Genomic DNA, 20,920 nt, shown 5'->3' on the forward strand with positions numbered 1-20,920 from the left:
AGCAACATAATAGGTGTTTATGATAAAAAGTGTACTTTGCTGCAACCTACTTTGGTAGTAAAATTGGAGAAAAATTTCCTTGCATTAATAAATTTATCCCTCAATTGTCAAATAACATACACACACTCCCTCTAGTGGGAGAAGGTACCAATATAAGTCAACTCAGCATTTTAGAAGCTTTTAATTGAAATGAGCTAAATCTTGCTATCAGGCAAGTGATTTTGGGATGCTGATGGATATCAGTCTGTGCGTGTACAACTTCAGAGCTCTTCAGAGGGTCTTTTATCCAAAACAGCCTGGAATTTCAACGCCTTACCTAAGCCACGGGCTAGCACAGAACTCTGTAACTAATCATCCCTGGTAATACAGGACATGTTACAGAACACACAATTTGTAACTAAGTCGTGGGCAATTAGGAATTACTGCTGTTTCTTAAAAATGCCACAACAACATATTATTTTGATAACAGGTGGGTGGCTTCTGTTAGCTCACACATAGAAATGTGCTCTTCTCATTTTTTTGCAGTTTGGAAAAAATACATTTGACTTAACACATTACCTTCTTGCTCATCTCTTTTGGGATTGGAAAGGAGGTCAATCAACTTATGGAGCTTGAAAAATTTCAAGTATTTACATTTTCTTAAATACTTTCAAATATAAATATGCTAAAATACTTATTACTTTTGTTCTTCACTCTAATAATTCCACCATTTACCCAGTTCTTAGCAAACACATTGTTCATTTAAAAGTACTTAGGCCATGTACTAACAGGTACCAAGTGTACTAACAGACCTCTGAAAAATAAATACATGTTTCTTGATAATGAAATTCATTTTACATCTGTGATTTTTATTAGAAATGCTATCTAAAAATGAGTCTGGGCTATAATTCAGCAAAGCTAGGAAACAGAAAGTCCAGAGGATTTTTCTCCCTTCTTTTTGTGAACTTGTGTTTAATATCAACACTTAAATAAAAGCATGATTGGCTAAGATAAGATTATTCTAAACTAGGAGGAAGAGGTAGTGTGAACAAATTTTAAATTGTACAATTCTAGTACATTAACAATGTTAGTAAGTTTTAGTATTCAATGAGAGTACAACTTAGGCAAATTGTACATGGGCACTTTCACACTTCAGTTTTAAAATTATGTCCTTACGTTTTCCTTTACTTGCCAAATCCAAACTTGAGTCAACCCAAACCACAAATGCATATGAGCATTCAATAATTAAACCATTTTAAGCAGTAAAAAGGTTTTATTCCTAGCTTCAGCTAATTCCTGCCTTCCGGCTTATGGACCTTTTCAGAATTTACTCATACTTTCAATTATTTTGTCAGTGCCAATGTACAAATATCTTTGTTTCTGTTGGTCACGTATTTTAACAACAGAGAGTGTTAAATTAGACTCAAACCAAATATCTAGGTACACTTTGGTAAAAGTCGAGCACAAACAAGAACAGCCAATCCTGATGAAAGCAAGGTGTTCAGAAAGTCAAGATAATGACACATCTAAGATGACAGACCCTGGTTTGAATTTTCTATGCTAGATATGAATGCTTAAGCTTATCAGAATCACCCATTTTCACATCCAAAGTAAACAAGGATTTACATGCCAGTGTATCATACTGTTCCAAGAAAGAAAAAGTATTCATCTTATTTACACAGACATAGTAAGATCCAGGGAAAACGAGTATTTGGAACAGGTACCTGTAAACTTTTCTTTTGTAAGGATTAGCAGCCAGTTATTACTCTAAGTCACATAGTACAGCTGTGGCTCCACTGAGTGCATTAACACCCAAGGCACATTATTCCTGACAAAAGTGCAAGGAGGGTTACAAATGTGTGCAGGGAAAGGCAAATCCTGGAACCAGTTCTGGTTCCACGCTGCGGTTTCCGGTTTTGTCACTGGGTACATGCAGGAAATACCTATAAAAGGGAATGCTTCCCCACTCTGCTTCTTGCTCTTAACCGCGCAATGCCTGGCTTAACTCCTTAGGCCTGAAGCTGACTTCTCAATGGTCCACAAATCACCACCTTCTAAGAATGCATGAATGGCCATTCTGGGTCCACTTAAACCAGTCTCTTTCCTCTGAGGGTAACTGATAATAGATATGAGCTGTAGTGTGAACAAACAAAAGCACAAAGTGACCCTTCCCTGGGATATATTCCCATCTTCCAACAATGTACAGATCTGGGACTGAACCAGAAGGGTTACCACATAGTTAGAAGCTCTCAGTGGATTTTTCTTCAAGAGATCCATTGTGGAGGTTTTTCAACCTGACAGGGCCATGTAGTATGATGGACCAAAACCCATGTGCTCTACACAACTGGGTTGTAGGGCATCCACAGATCTGATCTGTTGAGCCCCCTTGCCCCTCTCAACCAACTTCTGCTGGAGCTATTCCCAAGGAGCTCTCAGCTGCCTCTGAGAAAGAAGGTGGTTTCACCTGAGTGTTGTAATGTCCGTCAAGAGTTTTTCTGGTTCTATTGTGTGGGGTTTTTTTTCTAGAAAGCTCTCCATACTACAGCAAACTAGTAACAAAAAAAAAAAAATCCATTCCCATTCCTGAAGTACAATCAGCTACTGGACCTTCTGCTTCTGTCACACTTTTCTCACCATTGGTCTACATCCTGGATCTCTGGCTTTTATTTTACTGCCAGTTAAAATAAAGATCTATAGTCAGCTGCCTTGTTTCAAGAACAGCATATTCTGGAATGATTTTTAGCTGTAATTACTTTTTACATTCTTCTTATATGTTCTGATCTGTCTAGAAGTTAAACTTCCTCTTTCTAATTAATTAGCTTTCTACCAGTCAGAAACTGAATCAATTGCAAGTTATTGTAATGGACATTTTTAGTTGGTTCATTATGGCTTCTCAAGATAAGCTGTTTTTGTCCTTCAGCCCGAGGACATTCATAATATAATCTGCAAAATGTTAGAATTACTTTGAAAGTGACAGAAGTTCAGGAGCAGAAACTAAGAACGCCCAACCACCCTATCACTTAGCAACATCTGCCCATTGTTGCTGGTTCCTTGCAGATAACATCAATTTTTACCATGAAAAGAAAAAGAATACACCAGTAAAATACATCCACCTTCACCATTACACCCTCCATCTCAAATTCTTATGGGCACTTCAGTGCTTATCCATTAACTTTGAACACACAAGTAGTATCATTCCTATTCATCTCAGCGCTTGAGATCAGACCGAAGGTTAAACATTCATCATCTGCTTTACCGTACCACCTAGTAACTCCAGTCACAGACCCAGTTCTATTGTGCTAAGTGCTGTCAAACGTGACAAAAAAGTCATTCATTCCACAGAATAACTATGTTTTAAAGTTATAGTTACTTTAACATACCAGTAAAACTACTATGAATTGAGACTCCCTTTTCTTAGAAAGAACTCTATTATTCATACCCAAGCTTAAGCTCACCTTACTCATTAGTTCAAGACAGTTTAAATGTGTATTGTACTGTTACCTGACATATTTTACCTCAAGCCTTTTTAAAAGCAAGTCATTAGAGCACAAACAGTCTCTAAACCAAACAGGAAAATGTGCTGAATAAACTGTCAAGTACCTTATAAGAGGTTTAAAGATATTCCACAGAATTTTTATGAAGTTGGTTGGATGTACAACATAGAGTGCTTTAAGGTTTTTCTTATACCTAGGAAAAGAAAATGAAATTGTTAGAAGACTTCTGAATATCATAGAAGGTAGAACTGAATAGCTACAACTGAATGGGAGGTGTTATTACAGGAACGTTATATAGCATTCTTTTCAAATACATTAAAAAGACCTAATTTAGAAGAAACTGAATGCAAAATGAAAAAAAATTCCCAATTTTAAAAAAATGGTCAATTTTGATGATACCAGAGTAGGCCAAGATAACACTATTATGTTCCTAACCAATGTCTGCTGTCTCATAGATTTAATATCAGGGGACAGAAGGGAAATTAGGCAACTTGAAAAAAAAATTGAGAAGAGAGTCTAGAAAAAATTCTGTGATATAAAAAATTACTTTCCTTCACCTCGCTTTATTTTCTGCTTACAGGAGTTTCATGTTGGAGAAAATGTCTAAATTTTCAGATGTAAAATTCACACCTAATCTTTTACTTTTACCACTACTTCTGTCTTGTTTTGCTAGTAATTACTAGAGGTGAAGCCAATTGCACGCTGGTTTATATTCGATGGTCCCCTTTGTATGAAACAAAAACTCTTCTCCATTATAGCACTGCTTGGTTCTACAGTGTCATATCACGATACATAAACAATAGATTCTAGTAGGCTGAAACTGAAATGGAAACCAGGCTGCACAAAAAGTCTCCGCTCTTATCCAACTTTATTGCAAATTGAAATTGAAAAACGCACAATGAAATATCTTGCTTTTATATATAAATTGTTGCTTATTACTTTGGCAACTTTGCTTCCCAGTAGAGAATGCCCCTCCCAAGTGTTCACCATTCAGTGTTAGGAAACAATGATTGTGGAAAAAAATGATCGTGAACTCCTGAGAAAAGCATTCTTGTAACATTTAGTGTTACAAGGTTAGGTTATCGTAAGAGGGGAGAAAAGGGACCAACTCAGCAATTACAACAGTTTTTCCTTTTGGGTTTTAATTGGGCCCCTACATCTTTGAACGGAAAAGGCATTGTTTTCACAAAACCACTATCATACACAAGCAAACAACTATCCCTGTGCAATTGGCACCACTGTGGATAAGAACTCAAAATCAAAATAAAAACATGCAAAACACCTGAGCTTCTTTCCTTAAGTTTCCATTTTAAGTTGGTTTTGTACCTTGAAGCAATGGGCATAAGCTGTTGCTTCTGTAGAAGATGACGTACTTATGGTTTCCTAGATTGCAATTAAATGCCCAAAAGACTTTACTGAGCCTCTGCTGTAAACCATCAAAGCAAGATCTGTTCTTTTGAAAATATTCTGTTGAACACTTGCTTTCATGATGCTAGCTAATTACTATCATCCTTTGTATTTTCCTCTGTTCTCCCTTTCCTTTGACCCAAAACACACACACAGAAGTCTGAAAGGTGCTATTTTTGTTTTTTTCCTCTGGGTAGTACAGTTGAACATACATTTTGGATTGTGAATATTGCTTTGAGCTTCTCAATGACAGTATGATAAGAAGTTCCAACTTCTTAGTGAATAAAATGATGGGTGTATGGTTTTGTCAAGCTACCTGGGCTTCTCTGTTCCGCTTTGCTTCTCCTGCTTTCTGGGTCAGGATGAGGGAATGGAGAGAACAGATTTTAGGCATAAATGACAGTCATATTGTGCACTTGTAGGCACAGCAAAAGGCAACAAAGAATATAGTGTTGTACTGCCTCTCCCCATACAGCAACTGTAAATTTGGCTTGGGATTCTCCCAGAAGGGAAATAGTATGATGCTTTATTTTCAGGAATTGCCAGTGCACAGCAAAAACTAGTATTATAGTCCAAATCTCTCACCAAAGACAAAATATAAGAGATCCTTTGCCTTTCTTCTCCCTTACCCAGTCCCAGAAAGAACAGATACATTGTACTAACCATATTCACAAACCTACCAGCAAAAATAAGCTTTTTTGGCCTGTTTCTGAGTGGAGAGTAGTATCTCACGAAAGCAGTTAGATGAGAGCTTCCCACTGCCGCTCTGGTGGCTGCTAACACAACCTCATCTTCTTGCTTAGAGGGTTTTAGAGTTTCAGGAGGTTATTGGGTGAGATTCAGAAGAGTCTGAGCTGTGGCACTAGGCCATCAAAAGGTGCTGTGCACATCTCAACTTCAATTTTCAAAGCAGGGTCGGGCATTGCACTGGGACGGCTCCCAGTCTAGTCTAGAAACACCCAATAATCTTTTTCATGGCATGTCTTTTTGAGATTTGCTTCTTGTTCCAGCTCTTAAATTGAAAAATCAGACATGCATGATCCACCCCCCATCAACACACAGACACATACATGTTCACTCTCAGGAAAGACCTATTTGTGTATATTTTTGCTTCCAGTGATGTTGCCCTCCTGAGGCCAACTTACAAACAAGTAACAACTTGCAAACAAGGAAAAGACTGATTTCAATAGGAACTTTGTAAGTATGCACTTTCAGAGAATAAACATCAGAACTTTAGTTTCCACTATTAAAATGTGATTTATCTAGGAGCTTTGGCCTCAACTACACCCTAACCAACTGAAACATGAAGTACTGGAACATGAAGTCATGAGCTGTAGCCATTGTTACTCCAAAGGTCAGGCACATACAAGCACAGCAGTCCCTTCAGGGCTTTACATATAACAACCAATGAATGCTGCAAGGCCTGTGAGACATGGAGTGTTAAAAACTAATCTTTCTTTTTTTGTATACAGCCTAGCCTTGGGATGATCAAAGGTTCAAACACAACCGTGAGATAATTGAGAATAATGTCACATAAGGTTTCACGAGGATCTTGTTAAATAGTGCACAGAAAAGGCAATGGCTCTTGGGTTTTGTTCCCAAGCCTTTTTATACCTTTGGATAACCACTCCAGTGGCCAGGCCATTCCTTAGTACTGCACAGGAGAGAAACAACAGTACCAATATCATTACAAGAATTTGCCATGGCAAAATGAACTCAGTTAGCTATGGGCCCATCAGGAAAGATATACTTCCTTCATGGAAGTTAGTTACAGACATTACACAACTGAAAGAGTAAACCAAATATCTTGGAGACATACTTCCTGTCAAATTCTTTGTAGGCTGTTTGTAACCATTTCAGAGACGGTTTATTCAGACTCTTCAGGCCATAGTGAAAGTAGACAACCGTATAATCATTCTCTACATACTGGTCCAGAGTATACTTTAAGTACCTGAGGAGAAAAATAACATTTTAGTTTTAAGACAGTTTACTGGATGAGATTTTTAAAGCAGTAACTGAGAAAGAAAATGTGTTATTTTTGCACAGAACACTAATGACTGCAAATTCACTTTTAGTTCAACATATTTATCTAACAAGTTCGTCTTGCTCTAGTGGCAGTGTTGCCAATAATTCCACATCACTGCAAAGCCTGAAATTTGAAAGAATGTATTTAGTTACAAAAACTATGCTCACGAATCACTAAAAGATGGAAGACAACACAGAACTGTGTTTTCCAAGAAATTTTTAAAAAGATGCATTTTAACAGACAGCAACTTTTATTTGCTTTCTTCTGGTTTTTGTAAATTCCTTCCTTTTAGCCAAGCAAACAATGTCATTTTGACTTTTCAAAACAATAAAGAATAAATCTTGGGGTTTTCTGTCAATTTAAAACTTCTGAAATTCTTGAAATATCCATTAGCCCTAATTACTGCCAATTACAACTTGTTACTGTAAACTGTTTTCTTAAATATATTTGCCTTTTCCTTGTTTGTATTGTGGGGACTGCGTTCATAGATCATTTCCCTTAAAACTACTTTAAAGAACTACACTACTTATACCATCCTGAAATAATACTGCATGTTTTATAAGCACATTTCTGTGTGTTCATTCTTTTATGGTATAGTTCAAGATGCTTTTCTCTTCCCCTTCTCCTACAATTGAGAACACTGTATGGCCTATTACACAGCTCAATGATTCAAATAAAGCAATGATGGAGGAGTACAATCTGGCCTCATCTCTTGCTGCGTCCGATTTCAACTTTCTCATGTCATTCTCAACGCTGTCTTATTATTCTGGAACATCTCCCTTATGAGAAAAGGCTGAGGGAGCTGGGTCTCTTTAGCTTGGAGAAAAGGAGACTGAGGGGTGACCTCATTAATGTTTATAAATATGTAAAGGGTAAGTGTCATGAGGATGGAGCCAGGCTCTTCTCAGTGACATCCATTGACAGGACAAGGGGCAACGGGTGCAAGATGGAACACAGGAGGTTCCACATAAATTTGAGGAAAAACTTCTTTACAGTGAGGGTAACTGAACACTGGAACAGGCTGCCCAGAGAGGTTATGGAGTCTCCTTCTCTGGAGACATTCAAAACCCACTTGGACGCGTTCCTGTGTGATATGGTCTAGGTAATCCTGCTCCAGCAGGGGCATTGGACTAGATGATCTTTCGAGGTCCCTTCCAATCCCTAACATTCTGTGATTCCGTGACAGAGCCCCAGCTACTGCTCTTAATTGTATGTAAGCAATTTTCATTCAATAAAATAGATAGTACCATGTGCCATTTATTAGGCTATGGCTATCTGCAAGTATCAAGGCTTCTTTGAATATCCATAACTTCACTCTTACACTGTACTCCCACAGTCTCATTTATCTGCTTATTCCCTCAGCATACTGTAAATCTTAGACTGCAAATAGCCTGGGACAAGGACTGCCACTGAAATTAATATAATGTTGTTTTGATCCCCGACTTAAGTATTAATCGTAGTTTAATGAAGAAGTGGTAGTAACAGTCATTCAAGACTTTTTTAAAAAGAGTTAAAAATTAAAATATATCTAAAACAGATATTCTTACATACAGAGTGCCTCATGTTTACAGCATGTAAATTCCTTGGCACATTGCATCCAGAAAGCCTGTACTTCTAAAAATAATTGAAAGAGTTTTGTAGGCATAAAATAACCAGTATTTTTGTACAGCCAATTACCTGTTCCAAGGCTGTAACAGAATTGCAGGGACATTACAAAAGCTTTACCGAATAAACTCTTTAAGTGATTTCATCACAAAATACCTGTCAATCTGGGCATACTCTGCAGCTTTTCCTCAGAATTCAACATCTGAGTCTAACTACTCAAAAGCAGATCATTTGATAGTTGTATTGCTAGCTTCACATTCAGACACCTGCCTTCAGTTCTCTCTTAGCACAGACTTTCCAAGTGAATTTGCTGTAGGCTCAGATATAGGAAAACATGTAATTGTTCAAGTCCAGCAGAGTCCAAGGGCTGGAAATCCTAGTTTCATCAAGACGTCTCCTCACAAAACTGAGGAACGGTTCTTAGATCTGATAGTAATGTGGTTTGTCACACTCCTTTCTTTGGCATTTCCTATTAATCACTTCAGGTAGCTCCTCTAGGTGAGGAGCTGACTGGTGTGGCTCTTCCTCCTAGGTGCTAACACTCCCTCTATGCCACACAGGAAGCTTTGGCTTAAGGCTGTGGAAATACTCTTGCTACGAAGAGCACAAAAATGAAGTGATATGGTGTGGTGGGTTGACCCCAGCTGGATGCCAGGTGCTCACCAAAGATGCTCTATCACTCCCCTCCTCAGCTGGACAGGGGAGAGAAGATATCACGAAAGGCTTGTGGGTCGAGATAAGGACAGGGAGATCACTCAGCAATTACCATCATGGGCAAAAACAGACTAGACTTGGGGAAAAATTAATTTAATAAGAGGAAACGGCCTCAAGTTGCGCCAGGGGAGGTTTAGATTGGATATGAGGAAAAATTTCTTCACTGAAAGGGTTATCAAACATTGGAACAGGCTGCCCAGGGAAGTGGTGGAGCCACCATCCCTGGAGGTATTTAAAAGATGAGTAGATGTGGTGCTTAGGGATATGGTTTCATGGCGGACTTGGTAGTGTTAGGTTAATGGTTGGACCTGATGATCTTAAAGGTCCTTTCCAACCAAAATGATTCTATGATTCTATGATTAATTTATTACCAATCAAATCAGAGTAGGATAACGAGAAAAAAGAAAAACTAAATTTTAAAACACCTTCCCCCCACCCCTCCATTCTTCCTGGGCTTAACTTCACTCCCAATTTTCTCTACCTCCTCCCCCTGGGCACCGCAGGGGGATAGGGAATGGGGGTTGTGGTCAATTCATCACACATTGTCTCTGCTGCTCCTTCCTCCTCAAGGGGAGGACTCCTCACACTCTTCCTCTGCTCCATCGTTGGGTCCCTCCCACGGGAGACAGTCCTCCACAAACTTCATCCAATGTGGGTCCTTCCCACAGGCTGCAGTTCTTCATGAACTGCTCCAGCATGGGTCCTTTCCACGGGGTGCAGTCCTTCAGGGACAGACTGCTCCAGTGTGGGTCCCCGACAGGGTCACAAGTCCTGAGAGCTAACCTCGACCAGCGTTGGCTCCTCTCTCCACGGGTCCACAGATACTGCCAGGAGACTGCTCCAGCACACGCTTCCCACGGGGTCCACAGCCTCCTTCAGGCACATCCACCTGCTCCAGTGTGGGGTCCTCCATGGGCTGCAGGTGGAATCTGCTCCACCATTAACCTCCATGGGCTGCAGGGGGACAGCCTGCCTCACCATGGTGTTCACCACAGGCTGCAGGGTAATCTCTGCTCCAGTGCTTGGAGCACCTCCTCCCCATCCTTCTTCACTGACCTTGGTGTCTGCATGGCTGTTCCTCTCACATATTCTCACTCCTTTCTCTGTCTGCAATCGCTGTTGTGCAGCAAATTTTCCCCTTCTTAGATATGTTATCCCAGAGGTGCTACCACTGTCACTGATGGGCTTGGGCTTGGCCAGTGGTGGGTCTGTCTTGGAGCCGGTTGGCATTGGCTCTATCAGACATAGGGGAAGCTTCTAGCAGCTTCTCACAGAAGCCACCCCTGTAGCTCTCCCACTACCAAAACCTTGCCATGCGAAATCAATACAGATGTTATCAAAAACACTTCTTAAGTAACCTGTCTTTTAATCCCTCTCTGTTTCTGAAAAGTTGAGATAACAGCAATTCTATCCTTTCCAATGGTGGTGAGTACTGACAATTGAAAGGTGCTCAAACATTTTGGCAATGGAGGCTGTACAAGAACTCCAAATAGGTTTAAAATGCTTAATAAGGACAGGACTCTCATTGAAGAACTGATCTCCTTGTAGTGACAAACTACAAGGCAGAAACATGTCCTGGTACCTTGCTGCAGCAAGTTTATAAGGAAGAATGTTGTGATTTTACATATTCACAACCTCTTTTAACACAAAACCCCAAACATTACAAAGTGAGATACATATAAAAATGTTAAACATATTATACTGTACGTAATGCAGATCTTTTTATAAAAGAGGAAAACCACTAAGATGTAAATAACTAAATAACACTCTTGCTGAGTGATTTAGGAGATAAAGTATAGCAAATTAAGGCAAACACTGCTATTCATGAGCACATATGTATGGAGCACTAAAATACTGGAATTTCTCTTTCATTGGTCCTCATCATAAATTCAATTTTTAAAATATGATCAGAATTCATTAATAAAATCAAGACGACAAGTTAATTTCAACACACAGTGAATTGCTTCTTCTAGTCAAGATTGCAGGTGAAGTAACTCTGGCAGTTTCATCCACATCTCATTCACATAATATTAACACTAGTAGATCTTACAACCTTTTCTCATTTCACTCCTTGCCTCCTGCTTCTCCTCCCTGAAAGCTCATTCACCTGGAAACAAGCTAATAGAAGCTCACATACAAAATGTAAAGTAGTCAAAGGAGATTGAGTGAAACTTACTCCAGCAATCTGGTGTGATTGAGCTGATGGGAGGGGGGCATACGGCAGCAACTGAAGGTAATCACCTTCCTTCCAGAATTGTCATCACCTAGTGAACAAAACAATTAGTAAAGACAATGCTCATTTACTTACGCAATGGGACCTCAGTGATCTGAAGGAATGGCTTGGAGCTACCTCTACCACCCATCATTACTCAAAACATACTGCGAAACTTCACTGTCAAATCACATGTTGCCTACAGAAAGCAATTTGGCCACTGCTGCAGTGAAATGAAGCAGCTGCTGGGCAAATGACAAAGCTAAGCTGAGAAAGTCATATTCAAAGGTGGTTGGTGGTGCTCAGCTCCTGACAGGGAACACTTAAGTCCTCCTGCAGCATTCAGTCGTGGAAGAAAACAGGCCTGCTTTCCCTAGTAGTCTTGGAAGTGACCTGTTTTCAGACTCTTCATGGTTTATTTCTGGAATTTATCAGAATACCACTCCGCCTACAAGCCCTTTGGGCATCTGCTTTGTCACACATCTAAGTCAGATTTTTTTAACCAACGTAAGCTTTCTTAGATACTCTTCCAGAAGCCCTGCTACATTCAGATCACATTGAAAACACAACAAGAAAGGCATACAAGTATGCTTTTTATAACCTGAAGATCCCTAAGTGTCCATCCTTTAGTTCCCCTGACAAAGCATATATTGCTGCACTCAAGTTCATTTACTCTTTTACTCATGACAGCTTCACCCACACTGTCTGTATAGACAAGGTTTGTGCCCATGCCATGCCCACCCCACACCCAAGTTCCACTATCTGGAAAGTCAGGCATAGAGGTTAAGTCATGTTCATACTGAAGGTAATTTGGCACCGAAGGCTGTGAGGTGTTAAGATTTTAAGATATATCTACATGAAAGATACCATTCCTTTTAAAGCAATACTGAAACATCATGGAAAATGTTTAGACTGAACTCATATTTGAGACATTCTTGGTCTAATTTCAATGTTCAAACTAAATGATATTTAACACTTGCTTCTATTGCCACTGAAACATCAAAGTTTGGCTTTGATATCAGTAGGAGTACAATAAAGTTAAGAATTGGGGTTTTTTTAGATATTCTTTATAATTCTGTTGTTCCCCTTTTATCAAGTAAGTAGCTGTTAAGAATAAACAAATAAAAAAGAACTAAAATAGAAGGTAAATCTGTAATGGATAAAACTTAATGAATAAATAAAATCCTATGAGCATTTCTATGAAAACCGTGTAGAACAGCTTCAGACCACTTCTTAAGCTGTGCTAATTTGTATTACTGATGTTGGTTCAAATTACTTGATCTGAACAGACAGAACACTTGCCAGCTTTGCAAATACACACTTTCCATGAAAACCCACCACTGACAGTAATATGCTTTCCTTCATTCAACTCAGGAAGAGGTGCTGTCCTCTACTGATGTATTCCACACTAAGGAAAAAAAAAAATAATCATGTATTTGCTTTGTCCAGTTCCTACCTAGTTGTGCTCAACAGTACTTACAGAGGTCATGATGGGACAGCATCTATTTAAACCCATTCCATTTTAGGTGTAGAAGGAGAAAAGGGAGGGAGGAGGTGAGATTAACACTTAATGACTTTTCAGGTATGAACACGGACTGGGAGACATCTTCTGCATTATCAATTCCAAGCCTGTGTTATCACCAGGAACTGTACCACATAATCCTTCCACTGATTTGTTGAGCTCTATCTTAAAAAAAAGTTAGTCTTTTCTATTTCTTGCTTCTTCTACTCACTGCTTTGACAACTAGCAACTTGCTTTCTCAATTCCAGTCTAAAAGTCATAGTAAGTTTGTCCCAATTTGCTTGTGTGACAACGACATCACTCATCTGAAGCTGTGCTTCTCCTTCAGTACTATTTACCATCCCACAGGACTCTCTAGACAATAATCATATCCCCTCCCAGCCTGTATTTTAATACTTGTTAGCAAGTTAGATCTTCTGTGTCTTCCCCAACCTAGCTATTCTCTATCTTGCACCAATCTGAATGCATCTTTCCTAAACACGGGTGACAAGAGTTAGATAATAAATTGCAGACGAACATCACATTCAGGACTTTAAAAGATTTCCTAATAATATCAACATCATTGCCTTTACTGAAAACCAAGATGAAGTATTAATTTAGTTTGACAGCTATAGCTGGATTATCTCTGATGGTCACTCCACTCATTTCACAGAAGATAACTTCTCTCTTTTTTTATTTATACAACTAAAGAAACTTCTGCTATTTGCTTTAACATCCTTTAAAGATCTAACTCAGCTTGAATTTTGGTAATTATCACTTTAGTCCTGTGGTTTTGACTTCTAAAACGTAGCTTCCTCTGCTGGCTAGTTCTTTCTTCCTGTTCTTTTTCAGCTGACTGCTTATTTTTATTATCTTTCTCAAAGGTGTTTTTTCATCCCACAAGGCCTGGTGTCCCTTCCCACATTAAAAATAAATTCTGACTCCTGAGTTAAATAAAGTGCTTGAGCACCACTAAAGGAAGAATATGCACACCACCACAATTATACATACTCACGTATGTCTGCATATTGTTCTTAAACAGATGATAAATTATTTCCTGAAGTTACTTCTAAGTGTCTTATTTGATATTCTCAGAGTAATTATAAAGTACTTATAATGTGACCTGCATTAATATGAATTATGTAATAAAATTAAAACATTAATAAAAGATTGTCCTCTAAATCATGACTTGTTTGTGAAAAAACTGCTGTGTTACAATGCACTGTAGAATATTTTATTTGTTAGAGACAACCATTTTTATGAGTGAAATAAATCTAAGAAAGGTTTCCAGTTAAATTACTAAATGAGTCACTAATTGTTACTGTTGGTCACATTCGACTGCTTGAATTAAAAGGTAGAAAAAAATAACCAGCTTTATAAAAGACTGCAAACAGATACAGTTAGAACATAAATAAACATAATTGCCCAGTTTCAATAATGGGAAAGCTGAGGCAGAGAAACCAGCAGAGCAGAGCACCTCGTTCTCCTACCCTGCAGTGCCACACAGGCAACAAGAGCAAACCAGAAAAGGTGACTGAGAACCTCAACTCCATTAAAAACTAAATAAAGCAGTGCCAGCTTCCCATCAGTGATGACAGTTAATGAAAGGAAATGAAAGGACACACCTACGGTCCTTTCTTCATAGGCATCAATAATGTTTTGAACAACATCAAATTGTAACATGACACGCGAAGAGTTGACCAAAACAGAAGCAGGCTTCCCTTGCCCTCCACCAGAAGGGCTGTGTCTGAGCACCCTGGGAAATTCCCATTGCATTTACTAGAGCATTTGCTTCCCAGTCTGATATAGTTTGAATCCCATGACCTTGAGGATAGAGTTTTTACCAAATAGTGAAAGTGCGGTTTGAAGGGTAAAGTGGGGACTGGCAGTTAACTGCACATTCAAAGCATAGTGTAATTTCAAGTATGCAGATTTTAAATCAGAACAGAGTATATTTTTACCCCACAAAACCTGTATTTCCCTGCTACTTGGACTTAAACAAGTCAGAACTGAAAGATGTCTCATTTGCTACAGGGGAAAAATCAAAAAAAGAAGGGCAATATCAGCTTTGCTCCTTGATGTTTCGCTTTCAGGTCAAAAACATAGTGTCATATTAACCTACTTCATTTCACAGGCTAATGTCACTAAATACTTTCAGATTAAAGCTGATAACCTGTTCTACCCTCCCTGGAAAATGGGCTCTCCCCTTATCTTTCTGCACTGGTTTTGACCCCCAAATATTCAGGAGGCATTCCCAGAGACTGAGTACCTTAACTGCTTGGGCACTCACACTCCTCTAGCCACCTACCTGTGCCTTTTTAAGTCACTGGCTCGGATTCTGCCCTCATGCACACAAAAGGTCTGACAGACTTCTCTCGCCCATGGCTAGGAGGCTCCTGCCTTTGGATCAGGCACTGGCTATGTGCATGCATTCCCGGGCAGCCTCAGGATTATCAGCTGTGCTGGCCACGGAGCCACTCCTGGGAAAACAGCACAGTGACGCCAGTCCCCTCCTCTGCGCTCGGTGAGTAAAGAGGGGTGTGTAGAGCACGCTGTCCAGAATGAGATTTATGCACATTACAATACAAGCTATCTGCTGGGGTTTCATTTGTCTGGATTTCGCTGAAACAGACCTGAATCATACATCACTTTGATATCAAACTTTGCAGTAGGAAAAAAAAAAGTTACAGTAAGACACAGGGTAGGGCAAGGGGGAAAGGGGATTGTTCTACTTTTTAATTAAGAATTTTGATGGCACAGCACTTCCTAACTGCTTCTCGTAAATGAAAAGTTTTTTCTAATGATAGAGCTCATTCCAATTTGCAAATGAGATCTTTTGAATGCTGTAATTTTAGCATGACTTTTTAAGAGCTTTTGTTCTCATGATACTAAACATTTACTATTTTATAAGTGAAAAGTGAAATATCATTTTACTTCACTGAAGCCTGTCATTATCACATTACAGCAAAGCGAGATCCTGAAGTCAACAGAAATTTTGCCATTGGTTTCAATGGGAGTAGAAGCAGGGTCAAAATCCAGGGGACTTGCCACAACAGTGAAAACACTTGCTCACATATTTGTTTGTTTCAATGAATTTAAGCTAGAGAAAATGAGCCTATACCTCAATTATACTATGTTAAATGGCGAGACAAGCTGTGCTTCCATGTGTCTTTCAACTATGACTCAGGGAAATGTGGGATTGCAAAAAAAGCCATCACGAAACTTCTCTGTTTTGCCTAGGCTGAGTAATGGACAGTAAATACACTCACAACTAATCCACTATGGGTCTCTGCCCATCCATAATGGCAAACTTCTTAGTTAAGAAATATACAGCCAAGCCAACACAGATGAGTCTCAATGTTAGCAGGAGAAGCTTATACCTTTAGCTGTAGATATTCGAGTCCTCTTTCTCCTGGCATTGATCACCTTGGCTGATCATAAGAAAATACATTACAATGGATATTAGACAGCTTAAAGATAAAGTACTAAAATACCCATTGTAATGTTTATCCTTTGGGACAGAGACCGGATCCATCAAGGAAATACGGAGAATGACATCAACTCTGAATTCCAAGAGTCAACTTGTTTTGATTTCACAAAGTTCCCTTTTTGTGTTCATTCCTCTGGATTCCACTCATGTCCACCTGTTTATTTAGAAACCAACCTTCTGTGAGAGGATTGCACCTGTACTGCACCTGGCTAATTCTGGAAAGTGCTAAAATTGCAATTAAAATCAAGTACATGCTCAGGTGTCTTTCTAAATAGGAATGACTGTAAGTGAATGTTCAGGAGATTTCCTACATCAGGAACGAAGTTCATTCCCCTCAGAAAGCCAAGATTCCCCATCAGAGATTCCTCCATGAGCAATTTTTCTTTTAAATTTTGCCTAAGAAAAATACTTTGCCATAGCACATTTTTTTCAGATCAGCTGAAAGCAAAGGGACAGCTTGCTTTTTGATGTAATTAATTATTCATATTTCTCCTGTGCTCTTCTTAAAGTATGTAAAATAAGTTGAAATAAAGGTGAGTTAAAGCCATTCCTGAAGCTAACCTCTCTAATGTCAGTACAGTTCTATCTGGCTGACTCTCTGGACTAGAACAATGTTCTAGTCTTAAAAGGGGCACTGAAAATCAAAACTGCTTTCAGTGACGCAAAACTAAGTATTTTGATAATTCACAGAAAGTATAAAAGAAAATTTAAGGAAAGCAAAGAAACAGCAGAATAGTCAAACAGAAAGGGACTATAATTTACATTTACTTGGTAAAGGGGAAATAGTGCTAGGCTTCTCTTTTTAATAAGGTATATTCAGGTGTAGAATGACTTGTGGTATATTGTTAGGATACCCAAACCTAAAATTGAATTCACATTCACATTTGAATTTGGCACTTTAAGCCATCATTTATTTTAGCAAGCCTGTTGCTCTACTAAATGGTGTTTAAAGCAGACCCATTATATTTTCTCAGATTTAACAAGAAAGCACATCCATACATTTTTGTATTTGATTTTACATTTAAAGACTCAGTTTTGTCTTTAAAAAAGACACTATAACTTACAGTCTGATGTTCAAAGCAAGGAATGCGGTAAATAAGGATTTATTTCCTTTCACATTCTGAGAAGAAAATAGTTGGAGAAAGAAGAAAGAGTAAAACTGGTGCAGAATTTGGGAAATCCATGTTCAATTTGTGCCTAAAGGATTTGAACCCATGTTTCTATCACTCAGGCAAGTTCGCTCTCCACTAGAGCAGGAAACACTTTTCATTCATATCAACCTTTATTTTGGAGCTCCTCTGATAGCAACTGAGAAAAAAACACAACAACATCCAAATGGTTAGGACGCGCTTTGTCAAGTGCAAAGCCCACATTAAAATCTGCTCTTGTGCTGCAAATAGGTTATGAACCAGAGCCTTCAGCTTCTTTCTTCAAAAGTGCCCAAAGTCTTAGGTCTCTCCAATTGATTTGTTGTTTTCCTCAAAAGGGTACTCATGAAATTACGTCAGAGAGATTGATTTCAGGAATACCCTTTGGAAATAAAAAAATTAACAAAATAAATCTTTTAAGAAAAAAAAAAATCTTTAAACCCAGTTGTTTCCTGTGACACTGCAATTTACAGACCACAGGTCTGCTCCTGAAGGTATTGCAAGAAGTAGCAAAGCTGTCACCTAGATGGACTGAAAATTATTAGGACTCACGTCTTAGGCTTATTAGGTAATTCACTATAGTTTCCCCTTACATGTTACAAAAACTAAATTACAACTTTATCTTTCACAGTCTCATCTACATAATACTATTCTAATCAGTTTCTAATATACTGGTTCAAAATTAGAAAGGGACATGAAATCAACTGGATCTTGAAGGAAAATATGGACAGTCTCTACAAAGACCCACGCTGGACACCTGAAATCTTTAAATATAACTAGAAAAGCAATAAAAGGCTAAGAAGGGAAATATAGATTTAAAACAATGACGGATTTTGATTCCATTAAAAAGTTTTCTCTAACACACAAAAGGATGTCACTGGCAGTTAATGAAAACACAAGCATCAGAGACCGAGTCCTACTAAATGAGCACATATTCAAAAAAAGGTACCGCAAAAAGTTGTCAGCAATCATATTATAGAAGCAAACTATAGAAAATAAGGAAGGTTGATGCATCGTATATGCTTATATGTCCCTTCATTTTTGCCACAAAGAAAAATAATCTTGAGTTTCTTTTTGGGCAACAGATTGAAATTTCTCCTTCAAAACAGAAATAAAAAGAACCAGCACTGCAGCACTGTTCCATTTACATATGCTTAGAGTAGTCAGCTGCACATTGGTATTTGTGACATAAATCAGTCTGTAATTAACAAACAATTATTAAAGCTTACATCTTTTTAAAATGTCCTCTATTCTTGTTTAATTAATTGTATTTTCACACAGTATGAATACAACTTTAAAAATCTCCTTTGCATATAGTCAAAGCTATTGTTATGGAAAGCAGGTATAAGCCATTTTAATTTGTGAGAAGAAGGAATTTTAGACTTTTTTTTAATTAACTGTTGGAAACTAGATCATTGTAAGAGATAGATAAATTACTGCAAATATTTTCACCTAAACTCTTTTTCTTCAACACTTCAAACAATAAATCTCATTGTCTTTCAATCACAGAATTAAAACTGAAGGAACAGCTTTCAGAATTGCTTTAAAATAACTGTTCCAAACACTGAAATTATACTTTGTCTTATTCAAAGAGATTAAAACCATTACAAACTAGGTACAAATCATTTAAAAATTATTTGTTTCAAAAGGGCCTGGCCTTTTCCAAGATGGGAAGGAGATCTGAAGAGCTCATCCTTTCCTCACTTGAATCTAAATCCAGAAAACATTCAAACCTGAATTCACATCAGTTACCACTGGGGACAGGGAGGTCTTGTTTTGTGGAGATGAAGCATGTCTTCAGATCATATTTCACCTTTCCAATGTTCTTCATTCATATGCACACCTCTGCATTCTCCTCTTACATCCCACCATCAAAGCTGCTTTCAAGGGTGCAGACTGCCACCTGAAACACGACTCCTGGCTTGTGCTTCACATTTAAATTGTCCAGTAGACTTGCAAAACCCCATCATATATTTCTGATTGAAATGGCAGCTAAGGTCACTCTTTTCTGAGCTTAAACAATGGCTAGGGGACTTTTTTCCCCCTACAAAAGACTGCAGTATTAAGGACAAAACCATCACAGAGAATCCAACATTTCAGCCAAGATTCATCTTGTGAACACCTCCATTTGCTCCAGTGAATTTAAACCAGGAGTATACCTAATGTTTGGACTTTACTCCAAGCAGTGATATGGAGCAAGTTCCAAGACGAAACTATGGAAGCCACAGGTAGGTCTCTTTCACTCCATTATACTGAAGCACACTCCCATTCTCTAACACCGGAATAAGACATAAGCATAAGATGAAGCCAGGCAGGACTGCTCAGGAAGGGGCAGGCTGCTTACCATTCTGTCCCCACCACATGTTCTCTGTTTCACCATCAGTAAAAATATGAATTTTTAAAAGGAGCTGTTCCAGTATATTTCATCTTCTCATTCCAAATTTTTCCCCTTCTTTGAGTTCCCCCATCATTTTAACTCTTCCAAGTCAAATGACAGAGTTCTTCTGAGACCATGAAAGTTACAGTTTTTGTTTGCCTTGGTAGTAAGCAAACTTTTTTTTATTTTTTTTTTTTAATCAGCAGAGAATGTCTTCATAACTTCTTGAGCGACCAATAAGATTGCCAACTTGTCCCCTTTTCCCTCAGTATGGAGGAATGGAGAAGAGGAGCTTAGACTAAGCACAGACTCAGGGGTTTCAGCTCATCACCCAGCAGCTCTGCCCATAGCTGCCAAAAAGATGATGGTTCCTCCAAGGAAAATAAACACACAAGAACCCTTTAGAATTAACACTGGCTAAAACAGACAAATATCAAATGCTTATGACTTCCAGGGCATCTTTGAATGAATGAAGAACGAGCAGCAATAACAAACATTTACTAAGTAGTTGTGCATGATTAAAGTTGAAGCAGTAAATACATGGCCCATCACAATTTGATGTTGAGCTTACCAGCAGGAGAAAAAAAAGTCCTGAAGATCTCTTTTAAACCATTATCATGTAGCACTGCCTAATACAGCAGATGGGAGAGGTTCTTAGGTGGACAGTTAGAGCGACTCTGGTGTGTCCAGCGTGTCTGTTAACACATCTATTTTACACTTTGTCAGTTTGACTTCAAGGATTTCATTAATAACTCTTCTATCTTGGTACTTCCCCCACCCCAAAACTGGTGCTTGAGTGAGAAACATCCTAATGGGTTAGCAGGTAGTAGCTTTTGAATCGCAAGAATGTGAATCTTTTATTCCCTTGTTTATGGATTTGAGTCTTATGTTGGGGGGTTAGTTTTGAAGAAGGTAAAAGTTAATTATTACCCTGTATATAACTAGCTTCAAGAAGAGAAGTTACTAT

The 20,920-nt window shown here is 38.5% G+C and overlaps 1 protein-coding gene across 1 annotated transcript in view; it reads right to left on the reverse strand.

The window, feature by feature from the left end:
• The window catches only part of ARHGAP8 (Rho GTPase activating protein 8), an 87,763-nt gene that overhangs the window by 39,292 nt on the left and 27,551 nt on the right, over positions 1 to 20,920 (reverse strand). Inside the window, exons 4-6 of the mRNA XM_068401037.1 lie at positions 11,402 to 11,489; positions 6,700 to 6,831; positions 3,580 to 3,666 (exon numbers count right to left, since the gene is read on the reverse strand). Of these exons, the coding sequence (XP_068257138.1) occupies positions 3,580 to 3,666; positions 6,700 to 6,831; positions 11,402 to 11,489 (307 nt within the window). The remainder of the gene's footprint in view (positions 1 to 3,579; positions 3,667 to 6,699; positions 6,832 to 11,401; positions 11,490 to 20,920) is intronic.

Source organism: Nyctibius grandis, chromosome 5 (genome assembly GCF_013368605.1).
Source record: "Nyctibius grandis isolate bNycGra1 chromosome 5, bNycGra1.pri, whole genome shotgun sequence".
NCBI lineage: Eukaryota > Metazoa > Chordata > Aves > Nyctibiiformes > Nyctibiidae > Nyctibius > Nyctibius grandis.